The sequence below is a fragment of the Melozone crissalis genome, unplaced genomic scaffold (assembly GCF_028551555.1).
Source record: "Melozone crissalis strain CALT ecotype California unplaced genomic scaffold, PUWL_Pcris_2 ptg000013l_1, whole genome shotgun sequence".
Classification (NCBI taxonomy): Eukaryota; Metazoa; Chordata; class Aves; order Passeriformes; family Passerellidae; genus Melozone; species Melozone crissalis.
The window spans coordinates 26,127,031-26,144,581 of record NW_026535791.1 but is presented as its reverse complement, the minus strand read 5'-3'; the positions used below and the strand labels follow the sequence as shown (position 1 = coordinate 26,144,581).

General features: G+C 39.9%; 2 protein-coding genes across 11 annotated transcripts in view; both read right to left on the bottom strand.

Moving 5' to 3' along the window:
* The window catches only part of LMO7 (LIM domain 7), a 132,069-nt gene extending 130,105 nt beyond the window's left edge, over window positions 1–1,964 (bottom strand). For 7 of the 10 annotated variants that reach the window (XM_054271346.1, XM_054271348.1, XM_054271350.1 and 4 more), the window contains exon 1: window positions 1,865–1,963. In XM_054271346.1, the coding sequence (XP_054127321.1) occupies window positions 1,865–1,933 (69 nt within the window). In that variant the 5' untranslated portion in view covers window positions 1,934–1,963. Of the gene's footprint in view, window positions 1–1,864 lie in introns of all 10 variants that reach the window. The other 3 variants (XM_054271353.1, XM_054271355.1, XM_054271358.1) reach the window with 2 other exon arrangements.
* A 5,156-nt stretch (window positions 1,965–7,120) lies between these two features.
* Window positions 7,121–17,551, bottom strand: part of UCHL3 (ubiquitin C-terminal hydrolase L3) — a 41,801-nt gene continuing 31,370 nt past the window's right edge. The window contains exons 7-9 of the mRNA XM_054271872.1: window positions 11,908–11,983; window positions 9,272–9,330; window positions 7,121–8,009 (exon numbers count right to left, since the gene is read on the bottom strand). Of these exons, the coding sequence (XP_054127847.1) occupies window positions 7,926–8,009; window positions 9,272–9,330; window positions 11,908–11,983 (219 nt within the window). The 3' untranslated portion in view covers window positions 7,121–7,925. The remainder of the gene's footprint in view (window positions 8,010–9,271; window positions 9,331–11,907; window positions 11,984–17,551) is intronic.

Below are 17,551 nucleotides of genomic sequence, written 5' to 3'. Positions count from 1 at the left end.
GAAGCTGGTACACAAAAACTTACCAAAACATCAGAAGTTCAAGTTCATAAATATTTGAAAATCTGCCTCCTCTTCAAAACTAATTGTTTAATCATTAGGACTCACCAAGTTTCACTGTCATGTATACACCACTTTGTTTCACCAAGACACACAAAACCTTGGGACACGCCTCATTACCCTAAAAATATCATTACTCTTCCATACAACGGAAATGGTTAGTCTTGGCTTTTTAATCCATCTGGATGTAAAGAGCAGAGAAACACAACAATTCTTCTGAAACACAAACCTCATTTCATAGGGAAATAAATATTTACATCTTCCTTTAACATTATGGAATTCCTAGCATCCTGTTTATCAATACCTTAAGGTTTGCAAGTTACTCTCTTTACAGTAAAATGTTTCTCCAAGGGGGAAGTTTAAAAGTTACTTTAAAATAAGAACAGCTTTCACATATCAAAGGATAGCCACACAAATTGGACTGGGCAAGGGGGAAGCTGAGCATATGTTTTTTCCCCCCTACACAAACAGTGCACACTACATACTCACATTATTTTGCTGGAGCTCCCACATGCTACTGGCAGGCAAGGACACAAAACCTTTTGTAGGAATGGTACAACCAGCCAGTATCATATGAAATCTAATAATAATTAAAACAAATCTCCAACCCCTTAAAGTAGGATTTTCAAAGTCAACATTACACCACCTTAATGAAGCTTTTTAAAGCAAGCTTTGCCAATTTAAAGAAAGCAATGTAAGAAAGGTATACGTGAGAGAGGAATGCTTTAATTACTTAAACTCACAGCTAGCTCTTACAGAATTGACACATGGGGAAGCCAGGACTGCTGTAATTACCTACATTAACAGAGGACACAAAACTGACACTTGTGGAGGTCATTCACCATATCCTTGCCTTTGGTGCGCTCACTTCAACATTCTCAATAGATTTTAAGCACTAGATGTCATTGTTTTACAGAGGAAACAAAGAAACCTGAACTCAGGTCTTGACAAGCTTTAAAAGATGAGGGGTAAAAAGGTAACAAACATCCTTTTTTTGATTATTTTCCCCTTCCAAAGTTACTGCGATAGTGATTCTGACAACACTACGTTTCATCTTAAGTGACTAAGCACAAAGAAATAAGCTTAACATGTTAAAATACATCTAAACCAGCACTCTAAAGCTCCTCTTTAAAAGCACACCATAACTCTGAGGGAGGCTGTTCAGTTTTCCTAACATTTCTCAGCTCCCAAGCCATCAGCCTCTCTCGCCCGGCCGATGCTGCCCTGGTCGCACTCAGGTACATGCGGGAACAAATCTCTCCCCAAGCTGTAGCACGTACCGCCCCGGTGAGGCTCGGGGTAGTCACACAGAAACACGGATATTTACGTCAAGCGCTGTGTGCAGTCAGACAATCATGTTTAAAAATAGGAGGGAAGAAAATGAGTGTTAATTTCAGGTTGCTCTCTGTCCTGAACTCTTTCGAGACAGGAAGGAGTGTCTTTAATTCAGACTGTCTCGGAGCAAGCGCTACAGAAGTAATTTACAAGATGCTAAGAAATTATAAGCCTTAACGACAGGAGAGCAACCAAGCCAGCCTTTAATTTGGATTGCGAGGAGGGGGCGGTGGCGATACCGCGCAGACAGACTTCTGCAAGTTGCCACGATACTTTCTAAAAATAGCAGTCCGCATGTGCCCACGGGGAGCCCAGGTTCGGGGCCGCGTCCCGGGAGCCGCTGCCGGCCGGCGGGGCAGCCCCGCGGGAGCGCGCTGCGCGCTCCGCCGTGCGGGGCTGAGCGGGACCCCGGCCCGGGCAGGGACCGGGGCAGCGAGGGGCCGGCAGCCAGCAGCACCGAGAGACGCCTCACCTCCAGCCACCGCCGGGCTTCGGCGAACGCCGCCTGGAAATCGTACTCCGCGTCCTCTCTCCCGTCCATGGCCAGCAGCAGCGAGCGGGGGGCGGCGGCGGCCGCTGTCATTCAGCTGCCTCCTTTTAACGCTGCCCGCGCCGTCTCCTCCCCCTCCGCCTCCTCCCCGCGGAACTGCCCCTCCCGGGAGCTCGCTGGCGCTCCGCGGCCGCAGGAATCCGGAGAGCCGCGGGCCGTGTGGCAGCGCCGGGACCCCCGGGGCAGCCGCACGCCCGGGAGGGGCCGCGCCGCCGCGGGCCTGGCGGCTCCCTCCCGCCGGGACGCGGCGCCCCTCGCGCTCCCGGCCGCTGGAGGCCGCCCCCGGCGGCTCCCGCCCCGGCGCATACCAGGAATAGCTGGGGACAATCGCACCTTTCAGGGCCGGCCCCGCCGCCCCGGCCCCCGCCACCTGCCGCCCCGCCCGGCCGGGACTGCCCAGCGCCCTCCCTCGCTGCGGCGGGGCCGCGGGAGCCCCGGGAGCCCGGGCCGCCTCCCTCACCTCCGCTCCGATGGGGCTTCCCCGGCCAGCCATGGGCAGCGCTCCCGGGGAAGCGGCTCCGCGCTCTGCAGCGTGTCCCGTCTGGGGACGAAGTTAGGAGCCTTTTCCTCAGCTACGGGAGGCATGAGAGACCCACGCTCTGTTTCCTACAAAGTGACCGAGGCGGAGGTGCCCTGGCTGAGCTGGAGGCGCACGGCTCGGCTTCCATGCTTCCCTCCCCAGCCCCGCCAGCCTCAACTCTGGTTTAGCTCCCACTACCCACACTAGGGCCCATCGCTCTGGCTCATTCGAGTCCCTGTGCCCGGCTCAGTGCAACAGATTTTTTGCGATTCCTCCATAGCACACGCTATCCCAGGCTCAGAGGTAAAGCCCGGTCTCAGCACGGCTCCACAGGTTGGGATCACGCTGTGCTGCAGCAAACCGGAGCACGGGAGGCAGGAGGGAGATGGTTTGCTGGCTGAACAGTGAAATACCTTCTTCCAAGTGCTAAGCAGAAAAGTTAAGTATCAGGGAGAAGAGCCGTTTTCTACAATACTAATCCATAGCATTAGGTTGTTGTGTTTTGGCTTTGGTTTATTTCGGATTTTCGGAGTACTAGAATTCATTTTGACATTGTATTTAAGCTCTCTACTCCTACGTGAAAGGAGGCTGTGGCGAGGTGGAGCTCAATCTCTTCTCCCAGGTAACAAGCAACAGGACAAGAGGAAATGACCTCAAGTTGCACCAGAGGAGGTTTAGATTGGATATAAGGATAAATTTTTTCAATGCAAGCATGCTCAGGCATTGGCACAAGCTGCCCAGGTATGTAGGGGAATCGCCATCCCTGGAAGTGTTCAAAATGTGTGCATGTTGTACTTGGGGACATGGTTTAGTGGTGAACATGGCAATGTTAGCTTAACATTGCGCTCAATGATCTTAGAGGTGTTTTCCAACTTTCACAATTCTATGATCTTTTCCTACTTGAACTTTTTGTAGTGTTTTTTTTCCTTTCCATGTCTTCTCTGTAAGTAAAACTGAGTTGCTGCACACATCTTTTGCTTTTATAGCCCATGGCAGAACGTATGTAATTTTTAAAGGACTACTGAGAAAAGATAACTTAAAGCTGTTGTACTACACACAAATTCACTTCTCCTGAGATGCTGACTTGGGAACACATCTTCTGTTTTACAAATACCTTCTTAGAATGGAGAATAAGAATTTTAGGAGATCAACAAGCCAAGAAGCTACGAACCATCAGTTTCTGTGGTATATGGAAATCAGTGTTGCTGGTGTTAGACTCAGGAGGGAAAATGCGGTGACTCTTGCTGAAATAAGTTCCACGGGAGAAATCTGGCCTTTTATTAAAGTTACAAATGTATAGAAGTTATGTAGTTAGCTCCTCACCATGGTATGATTTGAGACATCTATGCTATGGAGTCAGCAAGGAATAATATGATAACCAAAGCTGTAATTTGAAGGGGTTTTTTCTTACCCTTTTTTCTTGTTCCAAGCCAGATCAGCCACAAGACCAGATACAAATGAAGAATCTGCATTTTTCTTGAGTGGGAAGCCTGAACATCAAAAAACAACCCTCTCATCTCACTATTTAACATCCATGATTACAAAGCTTAAAAATAAGCGAAGTCTAAATAAAACATGTATCAGCTACTGCTGCTGGCTGACATCAGTTTGCATTACCTGAGGTTACCAAACATTTTTCTGGAGAACTACAGCAGCCTTTCTCCAGTTTTTAAGGACTTTCACTTCATCTAAGAGTACAGTGCTTGTCCCTAAGTAGGAGAAAGTAACTAAGAATTCTATAAAACAGGCTTCAAAAGAGGTCATGTTAAAAAAAAAAAATCACATTTCTCACTTATTTCTGGTTACTTTATTTCACTTCATAACAAATCAAGTCACTTTTCTTACAAATGAAGAGTTTAATGTTTTAGATCAAGTAATTCAAGTAATTTGAGTAATCATGTAATTTGATTAAGTGTTTAAGTAGACTGCATGGATCACAGCAGCTTTCAAGTCGAAGTTCCTCACTAAGTAAAAAAAGTTCCAACATGTAAATCTCATCCTCAAAGTGAATTTTAAATCAACTGTCACAGATAAATTATCTATGTGAGCCTGAGCACCCAAAATAGTTTTATTATTCCTTTGCACTAACAATGTAAGTCACCAGAGTCCTAGATCAGAGAAAGATTACATATACCAGATATGACTGCTAATTGTTGCTGTCAAAAGTAGCAAATGTAATATTGTTCTACCAGACAAAAATAAACCCTTTCAATGTGTGTGCTCCTGGGGATAAGTCAAGCAACAGCTTATGTCATATTCTTTTCAAGGAGGGTTCTACAAATATTTGACACAATAATATTTTCTACCAAGGCAGGCTTCTTTCTTTAAGGGAAGACCGTACTTATTTTGTAAGTGTGGGCTGTTAAGTCTCTTTATTTTCAAACATACATTTCAATGTCAAAAAACAACTTTCTTCTTCTTCCCTTAAATGAATCATGCAGCCATGACTGAAAGGAAAGGGCATTGTACTGGTTATTAAATTATCATTTCTTAACAAAATGTCTGTAAATAACATAGGAAAGCTTGCACCAATATACTTAAAAAGCTTGAACAATCCTGACTGCTTAATAGCACACCAGCTCTACTCAGCTAAAATTAATGCAAGCGTGGAGCATGCATCACCTCCTCACTCCTACACACACCATTTCCATAAAATGGGGTGTACAGGCAGCCCAGACTGCAGAGGCTGAAGAGGGATTTCCTGCACTGTGTGCCCATGGCCAAGCCACACTCCTCCACACAGAGGTGTTGAGGCTCTGGCAGGGCTGCACAAGATAGAACATACAGTGTCATTTTCCCACGGAGCTTGAGCTAATAAGCAGAGATTGTACAGCTCAGGCGATGATGCAGAGACATTGGGACATCACACAGCCAAAAGCATCATGGGGTCTGCAGGGTTTATCAGCCTCTAGCAGGACCTTGCTCAGCTTTACAAGTCAGCCAACTGTTCATACTTCACTTTTTTAACCCATGTTATACAGGTTATGTCAAAGAGGGAGATAGTCCAGCAGCTTGTAGATCCCTTTATTTCCTGTGTTCCTTGAGACAGTGCCAAAGCCTGTGCCAGAGCATGGCCTCACAAGCTCTGGAGGGCTCTTACACTGTACATGTTGGGTGAGATGAATTTCTGCAGTGCAGTCTTTCACAGTTTCTACCAAGAGACCATGCAGTGAGCAGATACAGTTCAGCACAAAAACTAGTGCACCGCTCTTCCTTTGGCATCTCAAAATGTGCCATCTTACATTTTAATAAACCAGAAATTAACAGTGCAAATAAAAGAGGGAAACCTTACCCTGCAGAATAACTGATTTGAAGACTACATAGATGCTGAGCAACACTACAATACTGCCAAAATACTAAGAATTCTTATTTATAGGTTTTTACTTAAGATTCAAGATGTATTTTTCAGCATGACCACAGAAAATCCCCCCCAAATTTACTATTCTAACCTTATCATGTTTGTCCTAATTTGTCTAGTCAGTCCTTTTACCCAACAAGGAGCTCCACTTCTGAAGGGATTTTGCAATAAACAGCTGCACAAAAACAGAGACACACCATTGATTACTTAAACCCACTTTTGAGCACTGAAGATCATATATGATGAGACATTTCTCTGGAGCAGACAATTGATGTATCTTGTTTAACAGCTTTGAACTGCACTTCCTAAAAGTTTTAGGCCCTATCCTAAAAGGGCCTTATCTATATTAACTATGGCTTACTTGAAAGGCAATCCTCCAAGTCACCATTAACTTAAAAAATGTAATATCCCAATTCAGTAGTGACAACCTTTATTTGATTTTGCTGATATTAGCAAGAAGACAGCACAGCTGGTTCGGTTACTAAAGCCTCTGATTTTTATTTAAAAGCAAGTTCCAGGGCTTTACTAATGAGCATGGCAACATAAACCAAGTCTTAATGATACTGCATTTTATTAGGGTGAAAAAGCAAAAGCTTCAAAAATAGAAGCTCATTAGTGTTACTCTTCTCCTTTGCTTTTCCAAGCAGCTCACTTATAGAGGTGACATGTTTTAGACAGACATGCCAACTTCTTCTTTAGAGTGCAAGAGATGTTCTTAAGTGATAAGTGATAAGACAGAGGCCAGGCCTCTTTCTTTTCTATAAAGAAGGAAAACTCTGCCAGAGTGCTTCTGGCATAACCCCATTCATTTTTCCTGCAATGACAATTGATAGAGAATGAAAGCACCCTCTGGGACGTGGAGGGCTCAGTTTCCTTTGGCAGTGGGTTTGATTGGAAGCAAACCTAAATAATTCCACTTCAAAGGAGTGAATAAGGAATATTGTTTTGGAATGTCAAAAACACACACATTAACCCAAACCAATCTTCACAAGAATCCTGAAGTGTTAAGATTGCTTAGCTAAAAAACCAAACCCAAACCCAAAACCAAACAGGAAGATCAAACTCAAAACAACCACAATGTTACTGATTGAGGTATAGAAATTGGTCAACAGTACCTTAAGATCAGTGGGTGGAGTGGGAGGGATGGCACAGGGGAAGGCTATCAGACAGCATTCAGTAATGCCACCTGACAAACTTACAAGACCTATTCCAACAGGGGAGAAAAGTACATGACTATCATGGCTGCCTTAAAACCTCCAGTCTGTTTGTTGTTGCTAAACAAACTTCATTACAACAATCATCACTTTTCTATCATTTATTTCAGTTAGGTGAGGTACTTCACATTGCTGTATTCAACTGTGTGTGCCCTCCACAGTCCTACCATTTGAATTTCTTAATGTGCCTTTTTGGGGGGAAAAACCCATGTCATTTTTCCACATATAATATAAATAGCAAACATTGGTTTAACTAAAGTTTTTTGACAATTTATTAACATTATTAGACTTGAGAAACAAAGTGAAGTTTTATTCAAAATGTAAACATTAAGATAATTTTAAAATGTTAGTGCTTACCAACAGTAAGAATAGTCCTTTTTCTGCCTATTTTCTTCCACACATTTATTTTAAAACAATGCACTGAAAAAATGTTTTTTTCACTTGAGTCACCTGAAGAAGTTCTTATAGTATTCTTGCACCATTATAAATAAAGGATGGAGATAACCTCATACTCCAAGTTTTCAGCCATATCACCATACTCCACTCAGAATGTTACCTGTGTATGATACAAATGATAATCCTGCTCTGAAGCAGCTCATCATTATTACAAGGAAATACCACAGATAGTAAGTCCCAAAACTTTTAAGGGGGTGGAAGGGAAAAAACCCACCACATAAAAATCTTGCACAAAATGCATGCCTGTATAGAAATACCCAAAGTTGCAGTAGGAACAAGCAGCAAAATATAGCAAGGACAAATGCAAAGTTTATTCCACGTATGCTACAATTAGTCAAGATGTTAGGGAAGTATCAAAATTTGTACTATTAACATATGGCAACGGTTTTATTCTTACAATACATTGCAATAGAGTTGCCTCACAGGAAAAGGCTTTTAAGCTGCAGACAGTGCAATTGCATTGAATCTTAATTCTTCTGGGTCACGTTCCATGAATTTCTTGCAAACTTCTATTGCATCCTAGGGGAAAAAAGTACAAAGAAAACCAAAATGAAAAACAATATAAATCATATTTGTTATTAAAAACCAAACAAAACACAACTGAAAATGAAGATATGCTTTATCCAAACTAGGCCCAAAATGGATTTTTCCATAAAGGTTTACTAAATAGCGTGACAAACCTACATAAATGGTATTTCTGATGTGAGTTACCATGACTCAAGATTACTTACAGTGCTCATATGGGCAGCCTAAAAGAAAAAGTTTTATGAAGGACCTTTAGCAATGATGATTTTTGTGACTGAATATTACTTTGTGCAGCAGATATGTTGCTTTTCTGACTTTCTAAATGCATCTCTGAAGTTTGCCTTAACTAGTATTGCTGCCTTCAGAAATTTTTCCTTTGTTTCAAGATGAATCTAAGCTGGGTGGGGTGATTGAAAGATTTTAAGTAATTCCTTCATCTAGCTTTAGGGTGCAATCTGGAGAACACATGTTATCAGCAAAAACAGGAAAAAGACACATAAGGAATAAGGAAAGCTTTATCCAATTTCTTCCCCTGTCCAAGCAAGCACAAATTATTTGCAAACTTTACAGACATTAGTCTATGCTTCTAGACTACAAAATAATTTTCTATTTTGTTTGTTTTAGTTTCTCTGGTTTCTTCCTTTTGTAATACTAATTCAATCTGGATATCATAAAACTCAGATCTATGCATTGACTTCTCTCAGCTTCAACTCTGCATCATTCTGGGGGGATGACAGTTTATTCTCCCAACTCAGTGTATCCCTTTCCAATTAGTTTCTGAGCTCATGACACAAAGAAGTACCCAAAAGAAGCTGTGAAAGTAGAGAACGATCATTAGCAAGGGTCAGAAAGGAAATCAGCTTCTGTCAGCATGACACCTATCGAACTATAAACCAAAGGAAAGAGAATGAAAAATTGTAAGTTTTCAGTCTGCTAACTTCTTGTTAGATGTACTAATTGAAAGGAGCAGGAGTATATGAAAATCTAAGCACAGAAGATAAGTCAGTCTGATCTTGTAGTTGACCCTTATGATATTTATGTTATGATACTCTCTCATCCACAGCCACAATGTAAGTGTTCCAAAGTATCTCTTTTCAAACCTAATTTGGCCTCACCATCCCACTTGCTCTATTCCTCATCCAACTATAAATATAGCTAGACTTGTACAGGTATTTTCATATATCTATTTGATAAATTTTGTAGAAACACAGCAAGAATTTCATATAGCACCATTTAAGAAGGTTCTGTATCCCTACCTCTAAAAAAGAGTCGTCGCTGGTTTCCCCATGGTTTATTGGAAATGGCTTGCGCCCATCTGTTGGAAGACAAAGTGGGACTGAATAACACATTTATAGAATTATAAAAGCTTTGTTTTTTCCAGTTAAAACTATTTAAGCAGATCTTTTGTACTTCGCTTTCCAAAATGCTATCACATTTTTCATAAAGTTCACACATGCAGCTAGATGTTCCCTGGTCTCTCCACTGCTGACTGCTTCTACCAGTATCATTACATACAGTCTATTGCTTTTAAAAAATAATCCAATAAAAACAATGAAATATTTTTCAGTATTTAATTTAAAACTTCAAAGCTGTAAGATGCTGTTGGTTTAGTGCTTGTATAGTACTTCAATTTTCAAATAGAATAGAAAAATTTCAGCTACGCTTGATGGATTTACACAGGTAGACAGCTGAATGTCTGTGGTGTTTGACAGCTGTGATCAGGGACTCCACAACAGACCAGAGTAGCAAACCCACCATTCTGAAGAGTCTGGCATCACTGAAAATGTTTCTTTCATTTAAAGTAAATTAGCAAACAAAACCCAACAGCTCTAAATATTTAGTATTTTCACAGCATTTAAACAGGATTGCTATGGTTATTTTTCTTATATGTTTTTTTTCCTTGCATTTTCAATAGAATAATGCTTGTCATTCTCAACATTTAAAAAAGAATTTCATTCATATAAATATGCTTCAGGTTACTTGCAATGAGTTAACAGTATGAAAACTTATGTCAGGTTATCTGAAATATTTCATTAAAAATATAAAACAAAATCGCTTTTGGCTCTCCCTTCCCTGTAAAAGGCTTTTCCCTCCCCAAAGATGCCACCAAAGTTGACAACACTTCCAAACTACATTTTCCGTAACTAAAAAAAGATTTGATGTTGAAAAACATTTGGATTTATATGAACAAGATGTTGTTCATTATTGTAACTACCAGGGCTGCAGATACAAGGCAGAACCCTCAGAAAATGCCAGGGAAACAGAACTGAATTCCTTGCACTGTTGCAAGTTTACCTTAATTTTGGGGCTTTTTTGTGTCCATATTGGCAGAACATTTTAATTTCACGTGTCTATAAATAATGTGTTTTCTATGACTGAAACATCACATATATTTAATATCCATGTGCTTCCTTAGCATTTTCTGCATGCCAAAGCCCACATGCTGCCCACACTGTCTGAAGCCAGTGAATCAACTGAAAAACCTTCCATTTTACTACTTTTAAGTTGGAGGTTTTTTGCTTCCTTCCACTGGTACACAGAGAAGTTATTTTAAGAACAAGAGAAACAGTACTATTGACATTCCACTGTACAGCAGAGCTAAATGCCTCTTCTTCTTATTTGTTATTTTTAGGAAAAATTCAAATGGGGCTTCTCTCACATCATACCTACAGAAATTGGGTAAACGTGCTCATCATAGTATATAGTCAGCTTTTCAAGCAGCATAAATTCATGGACAATGAAAATGTATCACAGCACACAACCAGAACAAGTGAAAGTCATCCCTTATGCCTTGAAATCTAGAAAATCTAGAGCCATAAAATATTTATTGCATCCTACAGTACTTACCTTTTTGATCTAGTCCACCGACAGATAGACAGCATCATAAAATACAAATATGTGTGCCTAGTGATTATGACTTATCCCTGCTACTACCCCTTAGATCAACTTAATATTACCATAGGCACTTCTTACATATTGCTTATGCCCCATGCTGTGATTACTTATCACCTGTTAAGGGCATTGCTTAATTACATGCTGATTTTCAAAAGATGAAAGTCTTATCACCATAAAATACTGCAAAAATTATGTCAGGAAAGATCAGTGACTTGCAGTTTTTACATGCTGATCTGCTTGCTGGGTTTCTGAAGAGCCTGCTGGAAAACCTAGTTGCCCAGCAACATATTTAAGATTGGAGCCATTAGAGAATATCTGAGCAAAACTAAGTGCTACACAATCTGAACAGGAAAAAATAGCTGTATTTCAAAAAATAAGGACTATTGTTGCACAGTTAACTGTCTACTGACCACAAAAAGTAGAGGAAAAAATACCAGACTGTTACAAACAAGTTGCAGTGTTAATATCTCTTAGTAACCTGAGTACAAAATTTGAGTTTAAACATTATCACTTATGCTGTGCTTAATAAGCTGCTTAATAATACAGCTAACATTTCTGAAGTGGCACACAGTTAATTTAATACTTCCACAAGCAGCTCGGGAACATAAACATAACAAATGTCCTGTGAAATTCTGAGTGTTTATCCATTTTTCTTGCTTCCTGTCCTTATAAATGCCCATAGAAGTTTGGATGCAGTCTAGTATTCTGTACCATTTTATCTTAACAGGATGGAGTTAAGGGAAGGAAAACAATAAGACCCAAAAAACAAACCAAAAATCCTAATAAACAAACAAACTCCCCCGCCTCCAAAATAATCCCCAAAAACTAAGAAGAAGGCTGCAGTTGTTTGAAAGAAATCCCCAGACCCTAAGATGCAGCTGAAAAGAACCTAAGCCCAACACAACATCAAGAAATCTCTCTGAAAGTTTGACAGTTAACAGCATCACTACTTGAATTTGTTTCTAAAAAACGGAGAGTGGATAAAAAGTGTTCTTACCCAATTCATAGAGATGACCACCTACATTAACTAATGCAATAAAGTGAAGATCTACTTTTTCATCTATACTTGGAGCCTGCAAGACAAAACAAGACAAAAAGAAATTGTGTTTATTGAACTCTTATTGCTATATGATTAATGAGCATGTATCATCATAATATAAAATATACCTGGACAAAAGAGATTACGATTGGGAAGCACATTCTGGATCTATATAGAATGGCAGAAGTCAAGTGAGGAACATTTTGGAATACAAAGGAACTGTCGGCAATGCATGTATCAGTAAGAATCCATGCATTAAAGTATCTGGAAATACTTCTGATTATAGCTCTACATAAAAGCTCTATTTTTCATTACTGAATTAGAAGTAAAATCAGCTCAAATACATAAACATCAAAAATAGACTTTCATATAAATAACTAATCCTTCACTAATCTATCTCCCACAACAAAGTGATGCAGGACTCAACTCTGAAATGGTAATATTTCAGAACTGAAAATATTCACTGGTCAAAATAATTTTTTCCTCATAAGCCAACCCCAGTTAACCAGTTTCTTCTTCACAGGCTGTCAAAACAAACACATCTTAGGTGGGGAGGAAAGATAATAGCCAGAGGTGCCCAGACTGAATTTTGCACGTGGCATCATACTCATTATACCCAGTAAGGACTGAAGTGCAGTGACAGCACCAAGTGACACAACATAAAAAATGGTTACAGTGAGTAAAGATCCACCTAGCCCAGAACTGTGCTGGCAACTACCGCAAGCAGCAAAAGCTTTTGCAGAAATTTGTGGGCATCCAGAGCAACGTGATCCACCAACACACGTTCCCAGCACCTGCTGAGCAGTGGTGTTGGAACCTGTGAGCCAGAAGATCATTCATCACTTCTGAGCCAAAAGCTCTATCACCACTGTTGTGTTTAATAGCAACTGATGGTGTTACTTCCTTATCAGTCTGTCCAGTCTGCATCTGAACACAATTTAAGATGATATTGTTTTGATCAAATGGGAAAAAGGACTTCAGGTTTTCTTAATTACCAAAAATGTGACTTGTGTGAAAATCTATTTCATGTAATTTTCTTTCATCTTTTAATTACTTCTAGGCTTACATGAATTTTCTAAAAGACTCCAAAAATGTACAAACTTGCTAAAAACAGATTAGAGTGTAAAATAAGTTGTAGAACCTCCAAGTTGTATCATCTTCTAAAGACTGGGCTCAAAATTTCCTTTTTGATGATGGCCATGAAAAAAGACTTTAAAAGATGATATAAATTGAAGAAATTTGGCACACAACCAGAACAACAGAGTGAAGGACAAGAAGTCGCTACAAGTCCTTCAAATACATTAAGAAGGCCAACGAATGCAGTGCTGTGGAGGAAATGCCAACAGCTTACAGAAATTCTGTGCAGCAAGCTCAAAAGTGGGAAAAAAAGGAAAAGAAAACAAAATACCACACAACTTCCCTTCACTCTCATTTAAGATTTATCTCCATGACCAGTTAGAAGTGTGAAAGGCACAAACACCCTGTTTCATCACTGTTTCAGAGAGCCTAGAATGGAGAAAATGCATTCTGGCCACTGAAGATGAGGCATCTGATATAAAAGGGGCAAGAGGATCTTTCCACCAGAAATTCAAGCGGTCTAAGGCCTTTGATAATTTTGTTTCACAGAAAGCCAAACAGAGCCAGGACTTAGCAAAACCAAACAGCCCCAAGAACTTGACTACTCCAGTTGCAAACTTCAAAGTTTGCAAACTATGGAAACCACAAGTTTCCATAAAACCACATAAGACAGCAGGTAATGTCCAATTGTTGTTATTGCTATTGACCACCCAACTTTTTACAGACATCTAAACTGTAGTGCTACAAAAGTGTGCAGGCAGGCAAGGCTTGTAAAATCCCACATTGTCACCTAATTCCCTTCACAGACATACCGCTTCACAGCTGTTCACTTATCAATTAAACATATCAACTAAGAAATCTGGGTTTAAGAAATGTCATGGTTAGGGAGAAGACCACTGCCAGTTAGTGTCACTTTAGGAAGGAGGTGGCTTAACAATTTAAAGCCTACATCTAAACATACTTCTACCTGGGCTCAAGGTGACATGAAGCAAAAGGAGTACATCACTATTTCTGAGGACTTTGAGATGGTCAGGAATTGATTTTTACTACGTTTAGAAACAACATATAGTTGCCCTTTTGACCATTTTGGGTGTTAAGTTCTTTGCCAAATTCTAATAAACACCCTTTCTCTAGAGAGACACCATTGGCATGCTTGGAATGCTGAGGCTATATATAGAAAGAAGATGAATAAGTAAGCCATCAAAAAAAGCATGACTGACTTTTCATAAAGTTTACTTAGAGACAGACTGCTACAGAATCCTGCTGAGTTTTTGTACAAGACTAATCTAAATAACATGCTTTCAGTGTGCTATTGCCATAAACCGTGAGAAATGCTGTGTTTTTACATTTTTGATTCCCCAATCCCAGAGAGAATGAAAGTGCCATGCCATTATTAAATTTTCTACCATATGTTCTAGTGTATGCAGTCTCCTTCCATTAAGATTTCTTTCCATCTAATCTAGATAGCAGTAAAGTTAATTTTTATACGTCTTGAAAAAATAGGATTTCAATAATTTTTGACAGAAAAAATTTGCATAATCATAAGCACAACAAAACACTAAGGTCTAAATAGTCACAATGACCTAAAACTTTGTATCATAAAAATCTGCTGCTCATAACTTAAGCAAACAAGTAACTGGATTAATCTTTCCCAATGTGATGAATCCAATTCAAAATCCCTCCCCTCCTTAGGGAAAAAGCCCCCAACACATCCATATGTGTGCAAGCACACTCAAACACACACAGACACCACATGAAAAGCCTAGTCAGGCCAATTTCCACTTCACTGGGAAGCCCTAAAAATTCTAACACTTGAACCAGAAGACTTTAAATTTCAAAGGAATGGAAAAAAGTGGGAATGTCAGCTCCAGGGAGATGTCTTTTGTGGTCTCCTCAAAAAGCTACACCTTTGGCCAAGTTTTCAAGTTTCTAATATAGTGTCTATGTGAATGTTTAAAAGAAAAAGGAGCATAGCTTTAAGTCCTCCTGCACATTCATCACGAAGTATTGCTTAGAACAGTTACAGAGGATTTTCTCCTGACTGCTCTTCTTGTCAAAGACCACAGTAGCACAGACATCAATCAAATGTTCAGATTATCTGTTCCTCTAGATTCTTTCACTTAAAAGCCCAGTCGGTGTGCAAAAGGAAAAAAGCACATTTGAAGGACCACATGTGTGTATGAACCACAAGGAGAACAACATGGGAGTATAAATCATGTGATTGTCTAATTAAGATTTGGAACTGACCTATGGGATTCAAGACTCATTTTTCAAGTCTTCTGAAGAACTGTCATGCTGAGTACTGGAAATGTATACTTCTCTCCTATCCAGGAAAGACATAAAGAGGAAGAATACCAGCACCTTGAGTAGCTCACAAAACCTCTGTTATGGTTGCAATCATAGTATAAGAAGTAAGTTTTGGTAATTGGGTCAGTAGACATAATTTTTCCAATTTACTTCTCCAAACTAAAAACATGCTAAAAATTAAAAACCAGAAGACTCAAAACTGATTTAAAGAAGAAAAATATAAGTTCAGTACTCAAAGTGATGGTTCTGAGAACATCATCTCAAATGTAACTTTTTTCCAAGGAAATAAGGTAACATTCAATGACAATAACACAGAATATTTTCATGAATACTCAGTTGCACACACAAAAGAGACAGCCAAGGTTGTCTGCCCTCTAATTCTGGATATCACATTAAAAGTACTTAGATATCAGAGTCCCTGTTTTTCAGAGGATTTGACTGCCTTCTCTGCTAACCTGGACATTCAAATTGAATAATAAACAAGTGCTGACCTTTGTGAGAAATCAATTTGAATTGACTTGTCTCAGGTCAATACCCATTAGTTCATGCTATTGAAACAGAACCTCTACATTTCTTCCTCTAGCAGGAATCAAATCTATAATTAAAACTGCATTTCCCAAAGTTTTCACAATATAAATGTTAACCCTTCCTATGCCTTCTTGTACTAAGAAACTCCTTTAGTTTTACCTTTCACCAGTGCATGCTGCCCTCTCCTCATGAACTAAACCAGTCTTTCCAGTTGTTGCACTAACCTTCAGAAACTCAATGGTACCTGCCACATCACTGTTTCCCCAATCAGGTCAGCCTGTCTAATAAAGTATATTTCATCACCTGCACAGTTTCTCTTGCAATGCACTTAGACCATCATCCCAATCTAAAAGTTGGTGTTCAACTTTCATGCATTTTAAATCTTCTGATCTTCAAATGTTGCTAAGTCAAGACATAACTGTTTGTCAAATTTATGTGCAACTGGTTTCTTTTCCTAAGAACTTCATTTCTGTGACAAACTTACAACTGAGAAAAAAAATGGTCTTGCTCTCATGGATCCACTGAACAAGGCTTACCACAGCCTGCTTAAAATGTATTTATAAAAGACCACATTATAAGAGCAGATTCCGTGTTACATGACAGTTTTCAGGCAATTTCTTCCAACTATATCTTGTATTTTTATTATTCCCTTACGCTTGCTTTTGAAAGGAGAAGCAAAGCAAGAAGCCTCACAAACCAGTTTAGTAGAATGCTTTGCAATACAGGTAGTGACTGGGAAAGGAAAAAGTCACTCGGTGTTCAGTCAAGAAACTGGCATCAAGAGTCTGTTAAGCTATGGAAGAGATAGGGAAGAGACAATTTTGCAGAACCTTCGAGAATAAAAAAATTCAGATACATCCAATTGAAAGATCATGACAAAAGCATCTACAGTTTTAAGAGAAGAAAAAACCTTAGAGTTTTGTCTACACCAGATATTACAAGAAGCCAAAGGAAAACAGATCCAAAAAAGAAGACTACTAGGTGTGGTTTATATTCAATAAATTCTGAAGTAAAATGGAAAAAGTGATGCAATTGCTGTTGAATAGATCAGACATCTGTAACTTCTGTTTTGCAGCATGGGATGTGCTTGGGCAAATACACTGTGTAGGACTGTGAAAGGCATTTGGGTCTCAGTTAAAGTACTGCAACTAAAACAAAGACCACTGGAATGATGGTCACAAGTTTTCAGTAAGACTGTTTCTGGCTTTTTCTCACAAAACAGTGACATCTCTATTCATGCTCAATATACTGCAGTGAGTTTGTCATATAAAAGGCAGCAAAACCTAAGGCAAACAGAAACACTGAAAGAATAGATGATCTGGAAGAGAAAGTGACGAGGATGGAGGGAAAGTCAACATTACTAAACAAGCATGCTGTTAGCTTATCTTAAAAATTTGCCACATCTACTGCAATTTATCAGACTTGTACAGAACACTTCAGGACAGTATTTTCAATTCCCCCCCCCCCCTAATATATGTCCTTAACTCATCTAGAGACCTACTCTGAAAGGATGTATTGGGTGTGGCAGAGATGGGGCTCGTTTCCCCAGAGCAGCCCTCCCAGTGCTGAGCTTGGCACTGGCAGCTGGAAAGGGGCTGTGACACCCCAGTGCTGGGGCCACTGCTGAGCAGCGCTGGCCCTGCATCACTGCCCTCTGTCACATCTCACCCTCAGCAGCAGGAGAGGGGTG